We start from the raw sequence: 25,778 nt of genomic DNA, 5'->3' as shown, positions 1-25,778 counted from the left end.
AAGTGATAGTGTAGGGAAATTTTGCTCTGCCTGCTGCAAGCTGTGGGAACAGGCGTTTTTCAAATAATAGCAAGGTGTTGCTATGGGTCATCCTAAAATGAAGCAACTGTGCAGGGCTCATCTGCATTGTTGTAATCCTCCTGCACGGTGTGGGATGTGACTATGTGATGGTTTCCACAGAAACATGATGTTAAATCCCATACTATTGAAATGAATGGACCTACGTAGCTTAGTCATATTCATTAATTTAAATGGGCCTACTGTGAGTAAGGGACGTGGGTGGCACAGAACCTAGGGCTTGCCGATCAGAAGGTCGGCGGTTCAAATCCCCGCGGCAGGGTGAGCTCCCCTTGTTCGGTCCCTGCTCCCTCGGCCAGTAAAGCGAGATGAGCGCCGCAACCCCAGGGTCGTCCGCGAACGGTCAGGGGTCCCTTTACCTTTACTTACTGTGAGTAAAACTTAGTTGAATACCATCCTTACTTTTGAATCCACCTGCCTAGGATTGCATTGTACTGTTGACTATTTGCACTTTCCATTTTCAGTCCCCAAGGCCCTTTTGCAAAGAAGGCAAAGGATTTGTGTGTGGTGTGGGGGAAGGATAATATGATGCATTTTTGGTTATTCTCCCGTTGTAACCACTTCGACACAGCATGTTTCTAGTTGTTTTTGCAGCTGGCTGGTTTCGTCAAGGCTTGTTTGTGTTATTGCCACCCCGTCTCCTTTCAGAATTAATGCCGTGCAACAATGTGCAGCTGTTCTTGTACCATTCCCATTAAGTGCTGGTTTAAAACACACACACACACACACACACACACACTCATAAGGAGAGGCTGTTAACAATGCCCATGTCTCATGGGGTTTGGAAAAAAAATTCACTGTATATGTGCCGTTGTTTTGGATAATTGCTAATTCCTACAATTACTTTGTAGTGATTAATAATAAGGAATCCCATTACCAGGCTTCATTTGAGCGCATTGGGGGGACAAAATCTTGGCTTGGAGAGACAATTCCTTTAACATTCTGTCCTGTAATTTATTTGCTCTTAATGCCTCTCATTTATAATGCATTAATACACCACTTCTCATTATTTCCTTGTTGGGTTAAGTGATGCTGTGTGAAAGCATCTGTCTCCGAAAGAGAACTCCCCATCCAACCAGTACCATTCTGTTACCCTGTTCCATGTGCGAACGTGGTGATAGACGGACAATAGTTTCTTTCAGAGGATGATATGATGGAGGCATTGCTCCCTATTGTAGGCACACTCATCCAATTATCATCTTTCTTTGCAAGTGCTTTAAAAAAAGTATACAAAATCTGATTGACCAGAGATGACCAGAGTGAGACAGAACCGGCTTTCGCAGAGAATAAGGTCCTCAGTGGCTACTAGGCCATAATGACTGCTCTGATTCGCTGGTAGGAGGCAGTAATGCTTCTGAATAGCCAGGTGATGGAAACCACAGGAAGAGAGAATGTTCCTGTGCTTGCAGGTTACCCACGGACATCTGGCTGTCCACTGTGAGAACAGAGTGCTGGGCTAGATGGACCACCGCAGGAAATTCAACAAGTTAAAAAAACAACACACCTTTTTTTTTTTGCCCTTATGGGAAACTTCATTTCATGATGGAAATCATCGCCCCAAAACACAATCTCAGTAGGACATCTAGCCAAACAACCAGGCAGGATCTATGAAACCTATTAACTTCCAGGTGAACCTGGAGTTTGCTGGTCAACCACTAGCTGAATTTCCTGAGCAGAATGGTTGTAGGTGGCCAGCAAGCCATCAAGAGGTTTGAGCCATCATACATCAAAAAGGATGTCTTGCTTATCAGATTTCCACCACACTTCCTGGCTCAAGGGAAGCCTTTATCTGCATCCAAGCCACCATGCCAGGCACTTCCTGCCTGCTCGTGTACTGTTGGTAGTTTGCTTCTTGCGTTCACAATGTACGGCAGAAAGGGCTCTCACTGGAACAGAGAAGTCTAGAATGATGTACCAAAGCTCACTATAAAGTTCTGAAACTTGAATAACTTTTCACAACTGTGCATAATTATTCATTCATTTGGGGCTATAGAGTTAATCAATAGTGGCCATCAGGGGAGGGTGGCCAGAGCTGCCTTGCCCCTCCCCATGGCAGTGACATGCAGCATTGAGAAGTCAGGTTTCCAGACTGCTACTCACGTCAGTGTATTTTCAGCATACAAAGTGCTGTTCAGCTGTTATTTCATCTTTACACTGTACAGTGTAAGAGAAATTAAGCTGGGGACCGCAGGACATGTAGCAGTGGCACATGCATGTGGGGACATGTGCCTATTTTAAAGAGACACTGTCCAGAAACTGATCCCCCAGGATGTAATATGGACTTTATGAGCCCACAATTTGACAAGACTAGTCTGGTATTCAAATCTAGTGCCTATAGCAGCATATGCACATGCGAAAACCGTCTGGACTCCAACAGAGCCTGACTAGACTTTTTTCATGGCTATACTTGGCTGAAATTCTTGTGCAACTAGAGCATCAGAATGACTGCTTTCCATCGTTCACAAGAGGTCTGTGGATGCATGAAAAGAAGCCTTTCTGATTCTTTAAATGAGCATTTGCACTCTCCACTTTTAATTCTAAGTGCTTTCAGTTTGTACTCTCAAGAGGAAGAACAATCCGTGAGTGTCCTGGAGCAGCCGTCTCAAGGTTTTTGAAGTTCTGTGATTCTGCTGTAGTTATTTCCACTCTACAAGTCACAGCAAAAAGAGCTTTTAAGCTCCAGACAGCACGACAACAGCACTTGTTGACTTCCCAGTCATTAGCGCATCTGAAACCTGCATGTCTTATTGCAGGTGCAACTTTGTGTTTATGAATCCTGCCAGCAACTCCAGACTTCATTAAAATCAGGTGCATAATTGGTTCATTAGGCTTGTCTTCAGACTCTGGAATGCATTTGTGGGAAACACGGACGAGCTGATACCTGCTTGAAAATAAAATGTAACTGCCAGACCCCTTAATTGTTTGTGGTTATTCCTCTTTTCATCTGTGCAGTGTGCATGGCAATGGAACACATGTGGTGGATCATTTAGGGGGCTGTTTCATCTGTTTCCCATTACTGTGATCAAGTTGTATATACTGTACCATAGTTGTTTTTATGAGAGTGGTAACAGAGTGCCGCTCCATTCAGTGCTAAGAATATCCTCTAGCTCCCCCTGCAGGTCTAGTGTGGTTTCATGTATTCAGTAAACACTCAAGCAGCGGTTTCCAAACTCCCCTTGTCCCCTTCTATGGACCACTATAAAATTGCTGTGGGTCTTGGTGGACCACTTACTGATGTTTTTGAAGCCCTATAAATTGGTACCTCAGGTTACGAACTTAATTTGTTCCGGAGGTCCGTTCTTAAACTGAAACCGTTCTTAACCTGAAGCGCGCTTTCGCTAATGGGGCCTCCTGCTGCTGCCGCACCGCCAACACACAATTTCCACTCTCATCCTAGGGCAAAGTACTCAACCCAAGGTACTACTTCCAGGTTAAGGTAAAGGTAAAGGGACCCCTGCCCATTAGGTCCAGTCATGGCCGACTCTGGGGTTGCGACGCTCATCTCGCTTTATTGGCTGAGGGAGCCGGCGTACAACTTCTGAGTCATGTGGCCAGCATGACAAAGCCGCTTCTGGCGAACAGAGCAGCACATGGAAATGCCGTTTACCTTCCCGCTGGAGCGGTACCTATTTACCTACTTGCACTTTGACGTGCTTTCAAACTGCTAGGTTGGCAGGAGCAGGGACCGAGCAACGGGAGCTCACTCCATTGCGGGGATTCGAACCGCCGACCTTCTGATCGGCAAGTCCTAGGCTCTGTGGTTTAACCCACAGCGCCACCCGTGTCCCTCTACTTCCAGGTTAGTGGAGTTTTTAACCCGAAGTGTTTGTAACCCGAAGCGTTTGTAACCAGAGGTACCACTGTATAATATATTTTTTCAGAATTGAAAAACTACAAACATGTGCCTGTACCAGGGAATTTAGGGAAGTGGGTAACAAACCAAATAAGTTATCTCTGTACTATTTGAGGAATCATCTCTGGGCCATGCTACCTCCCAGGGGTAGCCAACATGGTAGTTTCCAGATGCTGTTGGATTGTAGCTCCCATCAGCCCCAGCCAGCATGACCAATGGCCAGGAATGAAGGGAGCTGTAGTCTACCAATATCTGGAGGTCTACCACTGAGCTAACCCTATTGTGCACACCAGAACACAATAGCTGTTGTCCTTAAGAAAGCCAGGGCATTGGAGTGGTTAGAGTGTTGAACTAGGACCTGGGAGATTAGGGTTCAAACCCGCCACTCAGCCATGAAGTGCATTGGATGACCTTATGCCAATCATCATCTCTCAGCCTAGCCTACCTCACAGGGCTGTTGTGAGGTTAAATGGGGAGGGGGATAATCATGCATGCTGCCTTGAGCACCTTGAGGCCTAAATGTAAAAATAAATAAATAAGAATAAAAGGAAGGATGCACATATGCAAGGCCCTAAATAGAGCCTAATGTCCCACAGTAGTGATGAAAGCTCTAAACACTCCCCCCCCCCCTTGTGTCTTGCAGGTGTTCCTTTCCCCAAGAACTTCCAGCAGGTCTGCACCAAGATCCTCACCCGCCTCTTCAGAGTCTTTGTCCATGTCTACATCCACCATTTTGACAGCATCATCAGCATGGGTGCCGAAGCTCACGTCAACACCTGCTACAAGCACTTTTACTACTTTATCAGCGAGTTCAGTTTGGTTGACCAAAGGGAATTAGAGCCTCTGGTAAGAACATAGGTACTGTTATTATGCACCCTGCTTCTGATTGGCAGGGACACCTTTTGGATGAGGGAAGAGCACTGGAGACTTAAAGTGTTCCAAAAACTCTTAAAGTTTGCACTGCAAACTACACGTTAGCGCTACTTTAGGTCACCAGGAGGGCTGTCAGTATCTCCAAGCTCTTATGGAGATCACATTCCAAAGGCTTGAAAGAGATTCCCAGCTGTCAGGAGACTGCCCTGTTGTTGTTTTTTAACAGAGTTCAGAGCAGAGTGCTGGCCAGGCAACTTTAAGAAGAATGCCATATGCGTATGTGCATCACATCAACTATTTCACACTATAAACACAAATTTTTCACTGTCTAGGAATTATTCTTAGAAGGCTCCATTTAAGAATCAGCTAGGATGGATGAACTGATGACGATGGTTAGCGTTTTGAACTGTTTTTAATGGTGTGTTTTAATTGTTGTAACCTACCCTGAGACCTTAGGGTGAGGGTGGGTAATAAATTGTAATAAATAAATGGTATTCACAAGCCCCATGATTGCTACAGCCAAAATTCTGATCTCTCTAAACTTTGGCAATATAGTCAAAATTAGTCACTTCTCAACAGATGAGGGAATGGGTACAATGTTTCACATCCATAAGAGCAGCTATATTTCAGCTGACCCTAAAAGGTAATTAGAGATCAGGAAACCGAAGAGGCTGAAAAGAACAAAAAACAAAATCGATTCTAATCCACTTCCCTCCTTCCTGCTGCTTCCCTTAAGACATAATAAGAGGAAGTTTCTCCCCAATTGTCCTTGCAAAATGACAATAACTCCCAGTTAGTGTTGCTTGCTGGCCGTGTTTCCGAGTGTGAATTTATATGCCTCTGACCTTGTACCGTCTTTTCCAACCATATATTCTAGAAAGAATATATGGATTTATCTTAATTTCTAGTACTGGGATATTATAACATGCACAGCTGATTCCCACTTTCAAAGTGATCCATGTGCAGCAAGCATTGTCTAACACATTCACAATGAAATTAATAGAATCCTAGAATTGTAGAGCTGGAAGGGACCACAAGAGTCATCTAGTCCAACCCTCTGCAATGCAGGAAGCTTATGCCCAGTGTAGTCCAACCCTGAGATTAAGAGTCTCATGCTGTACCAGCTGAGCTATCGCAGTCGTGTAACACAATCACAAAAAATCATTTCCCCTCTGTCTTGAGTCATGATTATATTATTATGTATGCTAGTGAGCAAGAATACTGAAATGTCCTCAACTAACAAGTAACCATCCAATATGGTATTGACATGAAATGTACTATCATCACTAAGTCAGGAATGTAAACCAGAATAATAAACCATGGTAGTGCAAACCATGGTTTTCCTAACTATGGTTTCAGGTGCTCTCTGAACTGACAAACCTATAGGCATAGCTATGTCTCTAAATGATATTGCAGCATGGAGACAGAGCTTATGGCCTCTTATGACCTTGAGGAACCACGTGAGCTTATGAATAAGAGGAAGAAAAGTGAATCCTTGTTTTTAGCATCAAACTTCACTGCATTTCACAAAGGCAGATAAAAGATTTTCTTTTTTTGAAATCCGAAATTCTTCCTGGCCCTGGTGGCTGTGGGTGAAATGCTAGATCAGCATGAAATGGAAGCACCACATCCCAGAGTGTAGGTTAGACTTCAAGAGATTGGAAGACTTCTGAAATCTGGGCATCAACCTAACTCCATGTCTCTGCAATCCTTTCCCCTCAATATCTCATGTCATGCATTCTTTAAGGAAAGGGGAAATAACAGATGCAATTCAGCTGGTAATAACCTCAAATTATGTCATTATTTCTCCATTTCACAGAAGGGAGAGTTGAGATAAAGTGACCTCTTGAAATCTCTCTCTCTCTCTCTCTCTGTGTGTGTGTGTGTGTGTTTGTTTGTTTCATGGCTAGATTCCCCCCCATCAATTTACCAGCTTTGGAATACTTTAAATTAAACATTCTGGGCTTCTTTTTCAGAAGTGAGCCTCTAGATAATTTCCTTCATTCTACTTGGTTGTATAAAATGAATGGCTTTACTCTCTTGGCCTGAGACTAATTTTAGAGATGTGTCTCCTAAGGAAACAATAATTTGTTTTGCTAGGGTAAAACAGATTTGTTGCAACAAGTAATAACATTGGCAAAGCCTTGGATTATTTCTGGGAAAGACAGGAGCTGCTGTGGGGACCTTCTCAGCATAACAAATGTTGTCTGATGTAGAGATGGGTCACTGTTTGTGTCAGGAAGAAAAATCAAAGGACTTAAACAAGCTGATGTGGAGGTGGTACCCAGAAGGTAGGAGAAAGTGTGAACAAAAGGTGGGGAAATTGGAAATCTGAAGTGTGAAAATAAAGGTAGAAAATGAAGCAGCATCAGAAGCAACTGAATTTTCAGACTGGCTTTCACTTTAAGCCAAGAACAACAACAACAACAACAACAACAACAACAACAACAATTTGCTTAAATAATTATTATTGGCTTAAAGTGAAAACCAGTCTGAAAATTCAGCTGCTTCTGAGCCAGAGTAGAGAGGCATGATTTTCACACACCCACCCTGCCAGGCCTGTGCCCTTAGTTGGGGCCAATCTAGCCAATCCCTAGATATCCCCTTGCTTTCCTCGGCACAAATCTGTTGCTTTTGTTTAGGAGATTATTTAGTCTTTGCCACACACACACACACACACACACAGAGAGAGAGAGCTTCATGCGTACACACTCACTTACACATATTCCTCACTAAAAAATGAGTGGGAGATGAATACTTGCAAATAATATACTTCAACTCATTTTTTAAGTTTTCAGATCTGTGGGTGGAATGACTAGGCTGTGGGGGTGGGAAATATTGTTTTAACAGAGGCGTTAAGAGATCTTGATTGGAAAAGCAGAAACTCTAACTGTGTTCCCCAGGCAGACAGAATCCTGGAATTGACGTTTCTGTTTTTTTGTTATTCTTCAGAACTTGAAGATGGTCATGAATGTTTGGACTGCACAGGCAAATGTTACATAATAGAACATGTTTTCAGTTTTCATTTAGCTTAAAACAAGAATAAGCCCACTAGCTAGAATGGGACTAATACAAACCAAGTGCATTCAAGATGTTAGCGACTTGTCTTTTCCAGCATCTCATGCTGTGGGCTTCTGCTTCCAGGGCTTAACCCTTTGTCCTCAGATCGAAGCCTTCTTCAAAAGAATCTATTTGGCACCAGCTGACATCGCCTCTTCGTATGTGGTTGGTCCTCTCTCCACCCCTCCTCCTGCCCTTACTAACTCTATTGTGGCAATCCATAGATGGTCTGACGTATTTTCAAAGTGTTGTATCCAACACTACTGTTCCACTCACGCAGCAGAATTCTGTTTGTGCAATTGAACTTCCCCCTCCTGTCCCCTGCAGCCCTATGCACATGCTCAAAATCTGCACCAGAGAGTTGGGGGACCCGCCGGAGTGGGTCTTGTGGGAGCATGGGGGAAACACTGTTGCACATGTGGACTTCTGCTTGTGCAGTGTCGAATGCAACCCAAAGACTGTGAGGTTCAGATTTGCTCATTCCCACTTCCACCGGTATTTGGAATGTTTGTGACAACAAAGAAAATGCCAGCATATGAGCATGGCAGAAAACCCAGGAAACTGGTTTGTCATGACCATGGATGCCCCAGGAACAGGACTGAAACCTGGAGGTCTAAAAAGCAGTTCAGGTCTGTTGGCAAAATGGCTTTCAAAGAGACCCGCGCTGAGATTTGGCTCTGCGAGCCTGTTCCCAACATGAAACAGGCATGCACAGCCAAACTGAGCAGGATTTAACCCCTGCCCATCAGCTGATGAGCTGGAGTTAAATCCTACTGCTTTGGCTGCATGCATGATTTACCAGAAAGGGAAGAGAATCAACTGCTACCAGCCTGCTAGCCACTGAGGTCACCCACCCTTGGAGTGAAATCAGCTGACTGGCAGGTGGGTGTGGTTTCTTTAAAAATGACCTTACAAGCCAAATTTGACCCCCTGTCAGGCCAAGAGGTTGAAGGTTCCTCACTCCTGATTTAGACAAGTGACTGATCACATGCCACAATAATGCATTTATATTGGTGCCTCTATTACTATGGATTTGCGTCTGGTGAATTCACATGAGCAGTTCACCTGGTGATTATCAGATGATAAGCTTTCATTGAGTTGTGTAAGCTTCTCTTTCAATACTGTACTGTTCAAATATCATAAAGAGATTCTTTCCATTGTCATTCATAAATGACGTTTCTTCCCATGCTCCTCAATCCTTTGCACATAAAACACATGGCTATATAAATCCAAACTCAGGAGCTTTTTATATGTAAATGTCACTCACCAGTTCAACCTCTTTTCTTCTTGCCAAGTGATATTTGATAGGATGTTGTTTTTAACTCCCTTTTACACATATTGTGCATATTTCCTTTTGTTACCTATGCTTTCTTCATGGTATTAAAGGAAAACAGCGAAGATGTCGAAATTGGATTCTTTTCAGACCCAACACAACCCTTTGTGGATTATCAGCTTCTGTTGACCCTTTTGGTTATCACCAAGGCAACTCAAAGAGACACTGAAATTCTGTCCTATTTTTTGCTTCCCGTGTCTTGCTTCAGAATCTTATTTCTTTCAAACCTAAATGCTTTAGGCTGTTTTAAGTTGAAATCAATTTAGAAATGTAATAATGTCTACCAAGAAAAAAAAAATCACTGCATTGTCTCAGATTTCTTACAAAACGTTAAGAGTTTATTGTGAAATAAGTGAAGGGGGATTTATTTTATTTTATTTTTTATGCAACAGATTAATCCAGAGTCTTGAGTCATATATTTCCCCTGGATTAACTGACACATTCAATGAAATATTGCAAACATCCATCAGTTCAAACTAATTTAATTTAATCAGTCTGGAATATTGTGCATTGGTTGAAATCATGAATTTATTTAGGTGGTAAAGGGCAAGTCCCTTTCCCTCCTATGTGCAGTATGGGGATACGAAAGGAACCCTTCTATCAAAGGAACAGTCTGTTGGGGGAAGGGAACCTTTGCATCTAATTCATGCTATATGCTGAAGCAGCATAGGCTGTCCTTAACAGCAGTGTGTTGACTTCCCACCCTGGGACCCTGCAGCTGGCAATAACTGCTATCCATTTATCTTGAGTATGGTATTAGATAATGTGGTGGCAGAGCAGTTGCACCAGTTCTTAAATGGTACGGACTCTCCAGGTTCAGCCATGGTTTTGAGACTGAATTAGCTTTGGCTAATGGATCACCTGCACTGAGAAAATGCAGAGCAGGGGTCTGTGAGTCTGCTCTGGCTTCTTATTCTGTTGGCAGCTTTTAATACAGTTGAGCAAGGTATCCTCCTAAGACGTGCTTTGTGGGTTGAGTATCAGAGGCACTGTTTTATACCAGTTAGAAATGAGAATAATTCAGGGGTATAAAAATGTAATAAATAAATAAACATACATACATACATACATACATACATACATACATACATACATACTGCACAGGGGACCCTCAGTGGAAGGGGTGGTCATTCATTGATAATGTTTATAGACTGTTCACATTTTTGAATCCCCTCTCCATCAGAACATATTTTGGGGAGAAGTCCTAGCTGTCTGACCAATTAAATATTGCTTCAGTTTGGGGTAAAAAATATGTTGGGGGTGTGGGTGGGAGTAGGCTCCTGTAGGCAGCAAAGTGTGCCAGTAACTATTCTTTTCAAATGGACCCCTATAAAGTTGGACTACAAAACAGATTCTTTTTTTGGTTGTAGAAATGCAGCATATTCAGATAAATTTTAAGACTTATTGCCTGGAAGATGGTATAACACCTGGCACATTTTTATTTTTTTTGGTCCTATCTGCTATGAAAGCTAAAATTACTGTGTGGAATAATAAAAGGATATAGCTATTACTATGCATTAGTAGGCTATTTTCCATTTTTGTATGCAATGATTAAATACCCTGGATTATAACACGGTAACAGAAAGCCTCTTGATACCGTACCCATTCTGCGTCACTGATGGGATGAGTGGCTAGACCATCCGTAATCACTTTCAAAGGTCCCAACCCTATGAGAGATTCAAGGTCCTTTGTATACCATGTTGAATCATACAGTTGTTTTCCTAAAGGTTTTGTGGACACAGACTTCTTCTTCTTCAAAAAAAATTACATTTCTTTTCTTTTCCCCCCTCACAGAAAGAAATGACAGAAAGGATTTGCCATTAAGATCATTCGGGCATCATTTGAATGGACAAACTGTCCTCATGAGGGCCTCACATGGTGATCTGAACACTGCTGGGAATATGAGGAACTTTGTGTTCCAGGGACTGAAACGTTTCGAAAGAGTGGACCCCAGTACGTCCAGTAGACATATGGACCCAATAACATTATGTTCCTGCCTCTTGTACTCTGCCCTAGTGGCTGTAGCTGTGTGTCATTTTGTTTTCATTTTGTCCTCCAGAGACCCTCCTCCTCCTAAGTTGTTTCGCACTTTTTTGAAGCGCAAAGGGGGAAATAACCTGAGAATTCCTCCACCGAGACCCGAAGAAAAATGATGAATGTATTCCACACAGAAGACTACGTTCATCCCCTTTAGTCTATCAAAGTGCAGAAGGTTCTCAAGCAACATGCCCTGCCTTGTACTGGATTGGGGGGAAATGGTTCACTATCACCCTACCCGCCTCCATTATTATTTTTAATGAGCTACTGATTATTCCTCTCTCTATATGCTTCCGTCAGGAGAACCAGAGATGCTAGGAAGATACCAGACCACTAGGAATGCTGGATTGGAAGAACATTTCCCCCCAGTAAGATGTCATTTGTAGAAAATAATATTAGTATTAGAACTGAGTGGAATGAAACAACAATTTGCTTCAGTTTTTCCTCAGCTTACAGAGCATCCACACAACAGCCCACATGCAAATATTTGCAGTCCAGTACATCAAAAACAGAAGGCAGGAGCATCCCAGTAAGGTGCCAGCAGAACACATCTCTTCAGGTTGCACAAGTAAATGAGCCACTGTGTGTGCTGAGGGGAAAACACAAGCCCTATGAAGACTGATACCAATCCCAGAAATGGAATCAGTGCCATAAAACAATCAACAGTTGCTAAAGAGAATTGAAGTTATGGAGCATGGAGCATGCAGATCTTGTACTTTTGAGGAACTTTGATGCATTTTTCTTTTAACTATAGAAAATACGGACTGCTTTAGAAGGAGTCAAATTAATGGTTCCTCTAGTCCGAGACTCCCAACCCCAGCTGGTGGTGACTCGACAGCTATTTACGATACTTTAGCTGCAACCTTAAACACACTTTCTAGAAGATAGCCTCCCTTGAACACAGGGGGCATTATTTCTGAATAAGCATGTATAGAGCTATGCTATTTAACTAGAGGTGCCAAGAATTGAACCTGGGATTTTCCTACATTCAAAATGTGTGGTCTACCACTGAGCCATGAGTCTTCCTTCCCCATAAAACCCAGTGATCATTTCCCCATTGACTGCGACTCTCTTCTTTTGAGAAGGGAGGGAACAATATTTTTTCTTCACTTTTTTCCTTAAGTGACCTGAGCCACATGCATCGATGAGTTTTACTAGTCAAGATTTTATACTTTCTACAACAATATTTATATCTTGGGTTGTCCTACTTTTTCTGTCAGTGAAGTTTAAATATTAAAATTGCACAGATTTTTTTTTTGAACTGACAGCACTTATTGTGACATTTAAAATCCTTATGCTATATTTTCTCCAGGTAAGCAAGCAGATAAAGAAAATCATTACTTATTTGTGTCATGAAAAACCTGTATCTTATATGCGTCTTCTCCTAATAAGAAAAGAAAGGGATGCAAGGAGATAAAGACCAATGCATACCAGTGCTACCACAATAATTTCTGCTAAGAAAAGAAAAACTAAAGTGTTAGATGTTCTTATTCATAGTTCTTTGGTATTTTCCCTTGCTTTAATTTTTTCAACAGCTTCACCACCCAAAGGTCATTGTCAACTTTTTTGTCGACTGCATTTCAGCCTTCCTTCTTTCATGAGAGCGCTGAGATGCTTAAAAATATCTGTGCCGAAACTGACATAACCCAATCGGCTTAGTGATAATGTGGTTATTTGTTGTGCAACCCTTCAACATGCTTTTGGGAGACATGTTCTGAAGCAATCATAAATCTTCTGTTCTCTAGGGATTCACTGATTCTTGCTACGGATTCTTGATAAGCCACCCAAAATGGCATCATGGGTTTCTCTTGACAATGTCATTTCCCATAGACAGGGGTGGTTATTCTTTTTCAGCCTGAAGGTGTTATTGGTATGATGGCATTACTGGAAATCAGCCACTTCACCAAGGGCCACAAGGCAGTGGAGGGTGTGGCAAACATATATTACGTGTGTATGCATGTGCCCTCACCACATATACAGAACATATTTAGACCACAAAGAAATACACTCAACATGCACTGTTCACTTTCTCTCTCAAATGCTGAGAAAGGTATTTCAGTAAGACAGAGCTTACCAGCACCACCAACTGCAGCACTGTGGTGAGGAGGGGGACACTATCTTTTTCACTACAGCAAGAAGTGAGATGCTTTCCAGCGGTGCCTCTTCCTGACCTTTCAAAGGCACCTATTCTTCCTCTTGCATGCCTAGTATATGGCTGCTCAGGAAACAGGAAGGACCACTCCTTTGGAAGATACCCACTTGGCTGGGGCATTAGTGGGCAATTTGAGGGCGCTTGGCAGGTCTGAGCTAGCCTATAGGCTGTGGACTTGCCACACCTGTTGAAATCTGAGTTGATCAGTGGTTTGTTTCAAACAGGGAAATGGCTAATACAGAGTTTGTTGCAACACATACACAACCCACCAACTCTTCTCCCAATTAACAGATACTATTACAGGAAGAGGACACGGGTGGCACTGTGGTCTAAACCACAGAGCCTAGGGCTTGCCGATCAGAAGGTAGGTGGTTCAAATCCCCACGACGGGGTGTGCTTCCGTTGCTCGGTCCCTGCTCCTGCCAACCTAGCAGTTTGAAAGCACGTCAAAGTGCAAGTAGATAAATAGGTACCACTCTGGTGGGAAGGTAAACGGCGTTTCCATGAGTTGCTCTGGTTCGCCAGAAGCGGCTTAGTCATGCTGGCCACATGACCCGGAAGCTGTACGTCGGCTCCCTCAGCCAATAAAGCGAGATGAGCGCCACAACCCCAGAGTCGTCCGCGACTGGACCTAACGGTCAGGGGTCCCTTTACCTTTATTACAGGAAGAGAATCACTCTCGCTTGCTTGCTCTTTCTCTAGTAAGGTCGCAAAAGAAATATGAAATAAAACGAAAAAAGCTCCTCAAAGTAGAAAACACACCATGTTGCTTCTCTGACCTTCAGAGAAACAGCTCTGAGCATTCTCAGAACTAACTCATGCTTCTGATGGGCTGATGCTACTACAGTGGACTGTTTTTGAAACAGTCCTGACTCTTCCCATACCTGCTATAGTAGTTGTGCTGGACAGGCCTCCTAAGAAAAGCTAGAGTAAGAGTTTCCCTACTGGGCTTGACTTTCTGGCAGCCCAGTCAGTCATATGGGTTTTTCTGCTTAGAGACACGTGGAAGGAACCTCTTTGTCATAATATGCTTTGGGATTAGGATTGGCTGTGAAGAGAGCTGATTGAACAGAGAATAGTAGATTGACAGAAATGTTTGCAAAACTTCTCTGAGCTCAAATAGAATTATAAAATGTGTGTGACACAATAAATAGTGTGTAGCTTTGAGATTTTATGGGGGATTTTAAAAAACATTTCTTGTCATGACAATGCCCTAGTGGACCAGCATCCACTGCTTGTATCTGCCCTGTTGTTTCTTGTGGAATAGTGTGGTTTGATGTGTTTTCCCCAAAACCAGCTTTAATCCAAGTTAGGGAAAAGAATGACCTAACTGCATTTTAAGCCAGCAATGTGTAGACAACAACAGTGTTGTGTGGGTGTGTTTTACAGAACCCTGACTTTAACCGTTAGTGTTTTATGACCTAGTTACAGCAATCCAAAGGTATTCACATTGGATGAACTAAACTACTAGACCTGGGTGTTGCTGTAGGAGGACAATTCTGATTCATTATATACAAGCTAGATTACCTGACTTCCTGGTTTTTCCAGCTCTACCATTCCATAAGTCTGTTTATCAGTGGGAGTGAGAGAAAAGTGAAATGCTTTTTTTGAAAACGTATCATACTTTCCCTTGGTACAGACATGTTTCAGCATAATTGACTCAGTCCTTAACTCAAAATGTGTCATCCTGAATTGCATTGGACGTCTATGGTTATATTGATTGGGAACCATTTTTCCCTCTTCATGTTCTGTGCCTTCCCACTGAGACTTTGTTTATGAGGCTTGGATGCTGATACGATCATTTTTCTTGCACCATTTATCAGCAACTACAGATAATATAGTGTTATTAATTTCTGTGTATATCTTGACAGAAGTGCTTTGACGCAAAGGGGAAAGCTGACATGTAGATTTTAAGCAAGGAAGCTTCTATTTGAGCAACTGGAAAAGTTCTGACTTGGTTTTTAGGTCTCCATAGAAACATCACCCACACACCCTGACCACAACTACAATTCCCATTATCTCTGTCACTTGGGTATGCTGACTGGGATTGATGGGAGTCAGACCCCCAGCAACATTTGGAGAACCACAGGCTCCCTATCCCTGCAGCAGGTAGCATGGATAGAAGATAAAAAGAATCTGCTTGTAGATTGCTGGATGATTTGAAGTAGATGAGCAAGGGATCTGGACTCCCAGTGGTCTAGTAACAGCAGCAACAAAAGCCTCTTTAGCCTACAATGTAGGCTGTTAGACTCTCCTATCTATAGCAACTCAGATGTAGGCCGTTCCAGTGTTTGTCTCATGAAAGTAATTGGCTCTAGTCTCTATGCTACCATTTTCCAGGTGACCCCACTCCCTATTTTGTGATGGGTGACTCTCCCATTAGTAGACTTTGCAGTTCTTGGAAAAACCCAAAGTAGATTCCCTAAAGCCTGAAATCTGCTCACACCTAGCCTATATGTTTCCTTGAGTCTCTCTCATTCTGTGACACCAGCAGAACTTATTTGGGACTATACATTATATTACCATATACATAACCATATATTTCTATTTTTGTCCCAATAAATTCCTGTGTCTGAGAAACGTTTTTCTGTACCTTGTCTTCTAAAGCTCTGAATGCTTCCTCCTTCTGAATTTTCTTATCTAACTGCATGTCACTCCATTCATAAAGCTAGGTAAGAGTCTGGGAGTGAGCGCATTCTGTTGTTTGCAGGATGTGCTTACACAACAGACCCTGCTTCACATTTCTTTGTGCTTCCACTCCTGCCTCAGCATCATCCACTTCCCGTTTAACTTCCTCCCTTCTGCCTTTAACCAGGTCACTTTAGCAACACCCCACCTTTGTCCATACCCTTCTTCAAATAAAAAAGGGCAATTGCCACTTTCTCTCTGGTGGAGTCAGTTGGAAATGTTTTAGGGAGAAATGCGCTATTGCAGGTTGGGGAGCTCTATGCTGAGTGGGGAAAACACTGTTGTACAGGTCAAATCACGGCGGAACACTGCCTTAGAGTGTTTTCTGCTAAACTCTGCATATGAAGCTTTACGCCACACCTTTCAAAAAACTTTCAGCGTTCATTTATGCTGGCTCCGAATCATGTGTTTCTATTTCTTTGCAGTTTCTTGAGCGCTTTTGCCCTCTGGCATCACCACACCTGGATAATACTGTAAATAATAGTGTCAGTTTAAGTAGCCAATTTAAAACCTGGGCCACCATATGCAAAGAATGTATGGAACTTAAGTAGCGCTGCTTTGTGCCTTTAGTCTTTTGGATACACAATACAACAACTTGAGACTTGCAGAAGGTTCCTTTTAGACTGCAGGTGACTGGTTGTGGACGGCATTAAGCACTATTTCCATATTACTACTTTTTCTAATGTGTTATATTAAGATTGCAATAAGGAAATGTTTTTAACATCAGAACTAGGCTAGATTAATGCTGCAAAATATAAAATCAGTCTAAAGTTTCTTAATACTGTACAGACATTCTTGGAATCGGCTTTTGAGCACTTGTGTGTACATGTACACACATGCGTCTGATAGAGGCTGTTCATGGCTAAAATTGAGTGGTTACACAGATGGCTTCTGGAAAATACTGCAGACCTTTTCAGAAAGATTGCCCAGGACAAGTCCATGAGGTAAAGAACAATGAATCCTCAGAGAGGTCTGACTTGCTCTGATCTGGCTGAATAATGGTCACAATCCATAAAACTATGACCCATTTTTGCCCATGGACGAGATACCTTAGAATGGGCAGGCATCCTTCTGCACAGCTAGGCTGCTTCTACCTCTCCTCCTCACCATTAAGGGATTCCAGAGCAGATTTGTGGGGAGGAGAATGGGGAGAAAGGAAAATCAAACTCTTGTGCAATTTATGGGTTATAGCCAACTAAGTTCTATTCAGATTAGACCCATTGAAATCAATGGACCTAAGTGAGTCAATGCCATTTATTTCACTGTGCTTCCTTGAGCAGAGCTAATGTTGGGTGCAACCTTACGTCTTTTCTTGGCGTTAGTTGCAATGAAACAAGAGGCACATTCTTGCTTCCTCCTTAGGTAAACACTCATGATGAACTTCAGGTTTCCTTTGTAGTATGAGGATTTAAGTCAATAGAGCTAGTGAGATCATAGCTGACCAAGGATAATAACACAGGCTTGGATTTCCTCCTCCTTATTTTTTTTAAAGTTAAACCCCCCCCCCCCCACATTTATTGGAAAGCCACTTTGGAATTGGTTACTGCCTTCAGCAAAGCCAGTTGTCTTTGTGTCAAATAAAGTAAGAACACATATAGTATCAAGCGATTTATTACACAGGATCTTGACACTAGAGTCACAAGTCTGTCGATTACATTTCATCCTCTTTAGTTCATAGCAGCTATTTCTGGAAGTGATCTGGTCACATACACCCTGATGGAAGAGATGCTATCTTTCCTTGGATCAAGACAGGCTTTGGGTCATGTTCCAAAAGTGATACATGTGTATATTTCAGAGAGTGAATTGAGAAAAAGGAATTCTGCAGCAGTCAGGGGTTGTGACACAGCAAACAAAGTTGAAGACAGCGTACCAGTCTGATTTCTAGTCAAATTAGCGGGAGCTTATTTATAAACCCCTTACTCCTAACTGGAATCAAATTACATCTGGCTAAGTTGGATGGTTATTCCTTTCCCAGGTGCTCTGGGAAAGCTGACAGAGTGAGTATGCACTTGCTCCAGGTTCTTGGGATGTGATGCTTTTCCAGTGAAGATGTCCTTGTATATTATTTTGCTACAGTAAGTTCAAAGTTATTGTTATCAGGAGGAGATGAGTAGAATATGATCTGTGGTTACAGGGCTTGCCAAAAGAGAGGAACGGGTTATAACAAGATGAAATGCAGGATTCAAATTTGGAATCTTTGGTGTGGACTGTACTATTAAGAAGAGGGAAACATCTAGTGAATGCGAACTATTAGGCTTTCATACAAGCAGAATGAAGGAAAAGAAATTATTTTAGAAATGATAATTTCCAAATGGATAATTAATGACAATTAGTTGACTAACCTCACTTGTAGATATTGTAAATGTTAAATATTGTACATGCAGGACTTGGTAAGTGGATAGCTGATGGTTAAGGATAATATGTTTTTTAAAAAACACTATTGTAATATAAGGTTAATTGTAAGGGATGGAATGTGAATTAGAAATAAATAGGGCAGCAACAAGAAGAACCTTTGGACACATCAAGAACGGAACATGGGAAACCACTTTTTGGAAAATTTGTATTAAATTTGTTTTAATGTGGCTGATTTGGTAAAAAATTGGAAAAATCAATAAAAATGATTCAGAATTTTTGCTTCCTCACATGATCCAGAATGAAGCCTGGAACTAGGTAAGCTGGCTTCAAATCAGGAGAGAATCACAGTCTCCTACAGTAATAAATAACACTCTTCTATCCCAAACAAACAAGAGGTCCTGTGAGGTTTAATATACCATAGGCTTTTTCTTGATACAACCTCCTAGCCTTGATTGCTTAACTCCACTCAAGCACTTGGCTGGGTTAGTCTGCTGTCACTATTATTTAATTGTGGTCAGAAACAAAATGGATCCAACTGTGTCATGGGCATAGCCAGGATTTATGTTGGGGATGGGGACAGAACCTAAAAAAAGGTATTTTTATTTATTTCCTTGATGGGGGCAGCTGCCCCCTGTCCCCATCTGGCTATGCTCATATTTTGATGTCGTACTGATTTGTTGCCTTTTCTTGGACAGCATTTAGATGCACACAGGTTGCCCTCTAGGCATCAAGGTAAAAGTCAGTCGACTGGCACTTAGGGGTAGAGGTAGGGAAGGAAGGGATGTTAACAGTTTGTCACAAGGTCTCCCCTGCATTTCAACTATCCTTGAGTAAAGCATGGCAAACTGTAGCATCAGAGCCTCGCTTTGAAAGAAAGTACAATAACATACCCACCCAAGTAAAGTCCTTTCAATAACAAAAACTTGCAGTGTATATTTCACTGTTTATTCAGATCAAGGCTTAACCTGTTAGCATCCTGACCCACCCCCCTTTAACTTGCAGTAGCATAGAGTGTTACATTACATTACATCCCACTCTGCTAGTTGTTAGTCTTGCCCAATGAAAAACAAAAATTGCTTATATGGAGACTTGGCTGAAGACAAAATTTCCTGTGAGGTCAAAAACCAACAGTGAAAACTTCCATTTGCATGATAGGCTAGTAGGCAGCTGAAATCCTGGAGCCCCTTGCTGATTTTGTTTTTCTTCCTGGCTTGCAAATCTCTAAGAAATCAATGTGTTATGCAATGTATCAACCTTGATTAAGTGAATCAAGAAGAGAAGAGAAAGTAAGCAGGGAGGTGAAGAAATTTTCAAAATGCAAGCTGTCAGCAATATGAAAACTAAACATTGCTGAGGGGCATAAAATATAGCACATATTGCTTTTTGGAGGAAAAAAAAAGTAGCATGAGCATGGTATGATAAATTTTCAAGGGTGAGGTTGTGGGTGTAAAAGTTTGTGGTCTTGACTCGTAACTAGAATGGATGTCATTTCACATCTAGGATAATCACATTTCCAAAGGTAGGATCATATTACTTGAAATATACTCCAAGTCCTGTAGTGCTTTCACGCTCTTTATCGCAGCTTGTAAAACAGTGATTGAATTGGCCCCCAAACCTCAGGCTTTTATATACATTATTTACACAATGAGTCCCGTCTGATTGGCTGATTCTGCTTCCCTCCTGGAGCCTGATTTGTCTTTTCCTGCAGGCCAATCAGTTGTTGCATTCTACATCCTACCAGCCTAATAGGCTGATTAACTTCCTCCTGGAGCCTGATTGGTCTTTTCCTGCAAGCCAAACCCGTTGTTGCATTTTAGGATCCTACTTGCCTATTATTCTAGGAACCAAGCTTAGTACATAACAGAACTGTAGAGTTGGAAGGTACCACAAGGGTCACCGAGTTCAACTCTGGCCTGCAATGCAATGCAATACCTCATGGTCCCAACTTTTGCCTTGCTCTGTTCCCTTACTCTTTGCAATGGGTTTACCTTAATTAAGCTCATGGCTTGCTCAAGAGACAATTCATAGACAATTTACACTGGCCTTCTTAGCCACACCCTAGATGCCCAAGTTCCCTGATTTAGGCGGTTTCTGGATTCTTCTGCATGGGTGTGATTTTTGTCATGACAATTAAGCACAGCCTTTGAACTAATTTTTAGCTTTCCCATGACTTCACAGGCCAGAGCTTGAGAAGCAAGCGGGGATCCAAATTAGGATGCGTGGGATTAGTGTTTATGTATAGCATCTTTTGGACTAGTTACAGATAGGTAGCCGTGTTGGTCTGCCATAGTCAAAACAAAACAAATTCCTTCCAGTAGCACCTTAAAGACCAACTAAGTCAGTTCTTGGTATGAGCTTTCGTGTGCATGCACACTTCTTCAGATCTGAAGAAGTATCTGAAGAAGTGTGCATGCACACGAAAGCTCATACCAAGAACTGACTTAGTTGGTCTTTAAGGTGCTACTGGAAGGAATTTATCTTTTGGACTATGAGTAACCAACGGCCTAAGCCGTGTTTCTGGCATCCCCGCTGCCATGGAGAGCTCGCCTGCTTTCCTATCACACTCCCAACGCAACGCAGCCTTCCTATTGCGTCTGCCATCCGGAATCGAGAGAAAAAAAACGCCACACAAAAAAGAGGGAGCCAGCCCGTTTCAGAAGGTTTTGCGCATGTGCACAGACTTCTCCCCACCGGGCCTGCCCTTGCGCGCGTGCGCCGTTTCCTCCCGCGACCGGCAGGGCATTCCTTGGGCATGCGCTGGCCCGGCCTTTTCAAGTCTTTAACCCTTGAGGGGCGGCAGCTGGCCGGCGAGCTTCTTCTCCGCGCTCCCTCGCTCGCCCTTCCTCCCCGTGGCTAAGCGGGAGCCCCGTGCGACCGGGCGGGAGAGGGCCGCGGCCTGGCAAGCGCGGAGGCGGGCGGAGCGGGGAAGCCTGCTGGGGGGAAGCCCTGTCCCTCGGGGGGCCTCCCAGCTTCTTCGGAGCCCGAAGGGATGGGTAAGTTAAGAGCCGCTCGTTATTGGTGGAGGAAAGGAACTCTTCACATGCTCAGAGGCTTCTGCAATGATGCTCCTGTGTCCTGGGGGTTTCACCTGAGCTCTGCCAGAAAGTACTTTCTGGACCTCCCCGGGGATGAGCGTGGGAAACAGGGTGGGCGCAGGGATAGGGACCGTCCATAGAGCAGAGAATTGTTTTCTTTCCTTCTTTCTTCCAGGAATGGGGAAAGTGGGAGGGGAGGAGTCCTCCCTGATGAGGCGATACGTAAAGTGGCACAACAAATAGGAGGAGTAATTGGATAGAGTAGAGGTGCTCCCCCCCCCCCACCATGTTGGTTTTGTGGTTAGCAGTGCACTCTGCACGTCCCCAGTTTCCTTTTGGAGTGGTAGAATGTGTGACTTCCCTTTATGAGTTGTAAGTTAATGCAGGAGCTGGAAGGACTTTTGAACTCGAGGCATCAGAAAGACAAGTCATTTCCAACTTGTCAAACTCACAATGAGATTTGAGGTTTGGTTTTGTAGGCGGCTGTTACTGTGCCTGCGCTAAGCTGAATAATACTAGATAAGGTACAAGGAGATAAAAGAGTATCTATTTAGTGGACTAACACATTGAGCTGAGAAAATAAGAATATTTGAGGTTTTTACAGAAAGTCTTTTCTAGCCGGTAGAGTCTGCTTTGTAGTGCTCTTCTGGGAGTACAGGAATTTGTCAAGGGTTGTATGTAAGCTTTGTTGCAGCCTAGGGTTGTTGCAGCCTAGGAGCAGCAGCCATGCTAGAGAGCTGAAGCACCCTGCACACAGGTATTGGGAGCACTAAGTCATGGTTCCTTTGCCCTCAAAGTTTAGGATGTAAGAATTGCCTCACTGGGTTACATCATGGTCCCTCTAGTTCTGCAATCTGTTGCTTCTGAAATCTTGCCAGGAAGATGTGAAAGTAAGTGTTGGCCTTCCCTGTATATTGCTACAGCTAGCAGCTGTAGGTGTGTCCTCTCCTTAGGACAGTGATAGGGAACCTGCAGTACTCCAAATGTTGGACTATAATTCCCATCATGCCAGACCATTTACAATGCTGGTGGGGCTGGTGGAGTCCACAACAACATCTGGAGAGCCACATATTTTCCATCCTGCTCTCATAGGAGTTCACCTGCTCATTCCTCTGAACGGAGACTCTATGAAAATTGGATTCAACAGATCTTGGGGTTTTGTTTTGTTCTTTGAGAAAATAGTCCTGTGGAGATTAACTTCCAATTCACACAATTTCTTTACACAATCACTCAGTGCCTTTGCTGGGGTTATAATTTTTTTCACCTTCCGAATAGTGGTGATGCTGTGCATTCCTATGTTTACATTCAAATGCTGTTTTATACTTCGTATGCATGTATTTATTACTACTACTACTACTACTACTATTAATACCAGGCCCTCTGTGTATTTCTTAAACAGAAAAAAATTGCCTGACATGCAATAACATCTCGTCCATTGCCTGAAAATAACACATCAATTGATGTAGTCAAGGCCCTCCTTTTCTTGTCAATGAAACTACAGTAGACGTTCTTGGAGATAGTTCAGTATATGGTCCTGGAAATGGCATAGCTCCTTGTAGTTGTGCATTTGTTCTGCACTACACACAGGGCCGGATTTAGGTTTGAAGAGGCCCTAAGCTACTGAAGGTAATGAGGCCTTTATATGTCCAGCTGTCCTTTGTCAACAACAAATTGCCACTGTTTTTGTGTTGATTATATGCTATATGGTAATTTATGGACCTAATAGGTACCTAAAGCCATTTGCACATAACAAAATATGTATTTTATCAAAGTAATTGATATAGAAATGAGCAAACCAGTGATATGGGTGGGGCCCATTACTTACATCATAGGAGCCTACACAACACATAACACTGTTGCTGTATGTAGCTTTTATTTTATTTGTTTTTTATCTTATATTTTGGAAATGTACATCCAGGTGTTTTTTTCTTTCAATTTTTGGGGGCCTCCCAAGAGAGTAGGGCCCTAAGCTATAGCTTGTTTTGCTTATATGTAAATCCAGCACTGACTACATGGCCAACTAATGTTGACAGATATTGTGGGATATTCTTATTTTCTAGGGTGCATACTCGAATCCTTATTTGGGGGCAATGCCTTTTCAAGTACTAAGCTCCATTGAACATAGTGGGACTTACTTCAGAGTGAACATGCACAGGATTATTGATATTGAAGGGCAAAGTATTTGTTTTTGTTTTGAAATTGTGTATCTGTTTGCTGCCTTGGACTCCTTTGGGGAGGAAGGGTGGGATATATAAATTCAATAAATAAATAAATAAGAACCTTAAAGCATAGTTAAAAAAAAAAAAAGCTTGTGTTAAAACAGTCCTAATTAATTTCAGAAGGATTGCATAGAAGACTTCTCTTACCCCAGGACTGGATTTTCTTTTTTTAGGCCTGGGATTTTAATGTGTTTAGAGGGTTAATGGGGACTCAAAGGTAGTATAATGATAAAGTGCTGGGAGTGAAACATATGCTGTGGACATCTTAATGATTGAAGTATAGGACCTTATCTTGTATAAATTTGGCTACCTCTATTTGCTCTGTAACAATAAACCAGTTATTTCTGATCTTATGATGCAACCCATCTAATATTTTAAGTCAGTCTTGAGCGGGTTCTGATGAGATCCTGTCAGTGCCTCTCATGAGAAGTTATTACCCTTTGTAGCTTGGACATTTAAATCAGGTAGGTGGTGAGTGTTACTTTAAAATGGCTCGTGGATCGACTTGCAAGTCCTGTGATTGTCACATAAAGAGATGGTGTACAGAACTCTGAGAATCTCAGCAATATTATGCCTGTTTTGCAGGTCAGGGATAATTTTGCTACTTTCAGTCTTTCCACACATGATGAGTCGCAATAATATTTTGGAATGGAAGATCTTCCCTTGTTCTGTTGAGGTAAAATGTGAAGAGCCTCTGGTTAATTCTTCATGTTCATGAGCTGTTAATTAATTAATTAAAATGTGTATCCTGCACTTCCTCCCAAAGGGACTCTAGATTTCTTGATACATTCATGTCCATTCATGTATATATTATATATTTAAAACTAGCTATGATATGGCTTTAGGAGGAGGTTTTGTCTTAAACATGCCGCTGACTATTTCATCTTTCTAGAAATGAGGTCTCCAAAGTTGGAAGAATCCTAACATATTGCGGAGGTTTAGAAACTGGGTTCCTAACCAAACCTGTCTTTCCCCCCAAAGGGCTTCAAGTTGACACCTGCAGGGATGGACTACCTCCTTAGTGAGCCATTGTTCAGCGCTTCTATTCTGAGTACTGAATCTGTCTATAACATGCTTTTAAAACCACCCATGTTGGAAAATCCACTAAGAATTCTTTTTAAAAATCTTTTTATTCTGGATTCCGTAGGCAGATGCAATGGCTAAAAGGCAGCCTATAAATATAATTAATAACTGGCAGGACAGTCCAAACCCTGGATAGGCAGCAACGGAGGCAGTTCTGCATTTGCAGCCCCATTGCTCGTGCTGCCAAAAGGCAGTGGCAGCAGGCAAATGACTGCAGAGTGACTGCAGTGAAACTGAGTTCAGATCCAGAAGATCCTGGCTCAGCTCTTTTCCCTCCCTGCTCCCAGAATGTCCTGGTTTGAGGGTTCTTGCAGGCTAGCACCAGTGGGGTATTCTGATAGTGGTCCTTCCATCTGCCTGTTTGGTGGACAGAGTGGGGAACATTCGCCCAATCCAAACCCTCTTTCCCTGCCCTCTAGCCCAGTGCAAAAGGAGTTTGGATTGCAGCATAAATAATGCAGCCTGTTGCTGTACTCCAGCATTCCTACATTTAGAAAGTTGTTCCTAATACCCTGCCTAAATCTTTGGATGCAGTTTGAACACATTCTTTCTTGTCATCTGTTTTAACCAATGAAACCAATTCCCACGCTTCTCAAGGCAAAAAATGCTTCTGAAGACTCTTAGTTGTATTTTCTCCATTCTTAGCTCTTTTGGTAGTTCTCTGCATGTCTTAATTTTTCATGTTTGTTATTCTTACATCCAGCTGCTTCATATCTTTAAGCATGTTGACCAGAACTGAATGTACTCCTCTTGCTGTTGCCTTGCCAATGCAAAATACCTAAATTCCAGCGTCATACATAGTACCGTATCATTGCAATCCAACATGGCATTGCTTTTCTTTGCAGTGGCACTACAGTACATTGCTGAGTCATATTTATCTTTTCATTAGCTACAATTCTCAATTCTAGACTCTTGAAACTTATACCATCTTAGTGCTACACTGTGTCTCCATCAGCACCATACATTTAAAGCAGTATCATGAGCAGTCATAGCTTCCCCTAAAGGATCCTGG

The 25,778-nt window shown here is 42.4% G+C and overlaps 2 protein-coding genes across 4 annotated transcripts in view; both read left to right on the top strand.

The window, feature by feature from the left end:
• The window catches only part of MOB3C (MOB kinase activator 3C), a 32,462-nt gene extending 19,967 nt beyond the window's left edge, over positions 1–12,495 (top strand). For both annotated transcript variants that reach the window (XM_081868310.1, XM_081868309.1), the window contains exons 3-4: positions 4,575–4,777; positions 10,992–12,495. In XM_081868310.1, coding sequence (XP_081724436.1) covers positions 4,575–4,777; positions 10,992–11,021 — 233 coding nt within the window. In that variant the 3' untranslated portion in view covers positions 11,022–12,495. The remainder of the gene's footprint in view (positions 1–4,574; positions 4,778–10,991) is intronic.
• Positions 12,496–14,405: 1,910 nt separating this feature from the next.
• MKNK1 (MAPK interacting serine/threonine kinase 1) overlaps positions 14,406–25,778 on the top strand; it is a 41,931-nt gene continuing 30,558 nt past the window's right edge. Inside the window, exon 1 of one of the 2 annotated variants that reach the window (XM_081868284.1) lies at positions 14,406–18,149. The gene's annotated coding sequence lies outside the window, so the exon portion shown is untranslated. Of the gene's footprint in view, positions 18,150–21,346; positions 21,423–25,778 lie in introns of those variants that run through there. The other variant, XM_081868283.1, reaches the window with a different exon arrangement.

This window comes from Podarcis erhardii (assembly GCF_964252035.2).
Source record: "Podarcis erhardii genome assembly, chromosome: 6".
NCBI classification, from domain to species: domain Eukaryota; kingdom Metazoa; phylum Chordata; class Lepidosauria; order Squamata; family Lacertidae; genus Podarcis; species Podarcis erhardii.
This window is presented reverse-complemented; position numbering and strand designations above follow the sequence as displayed.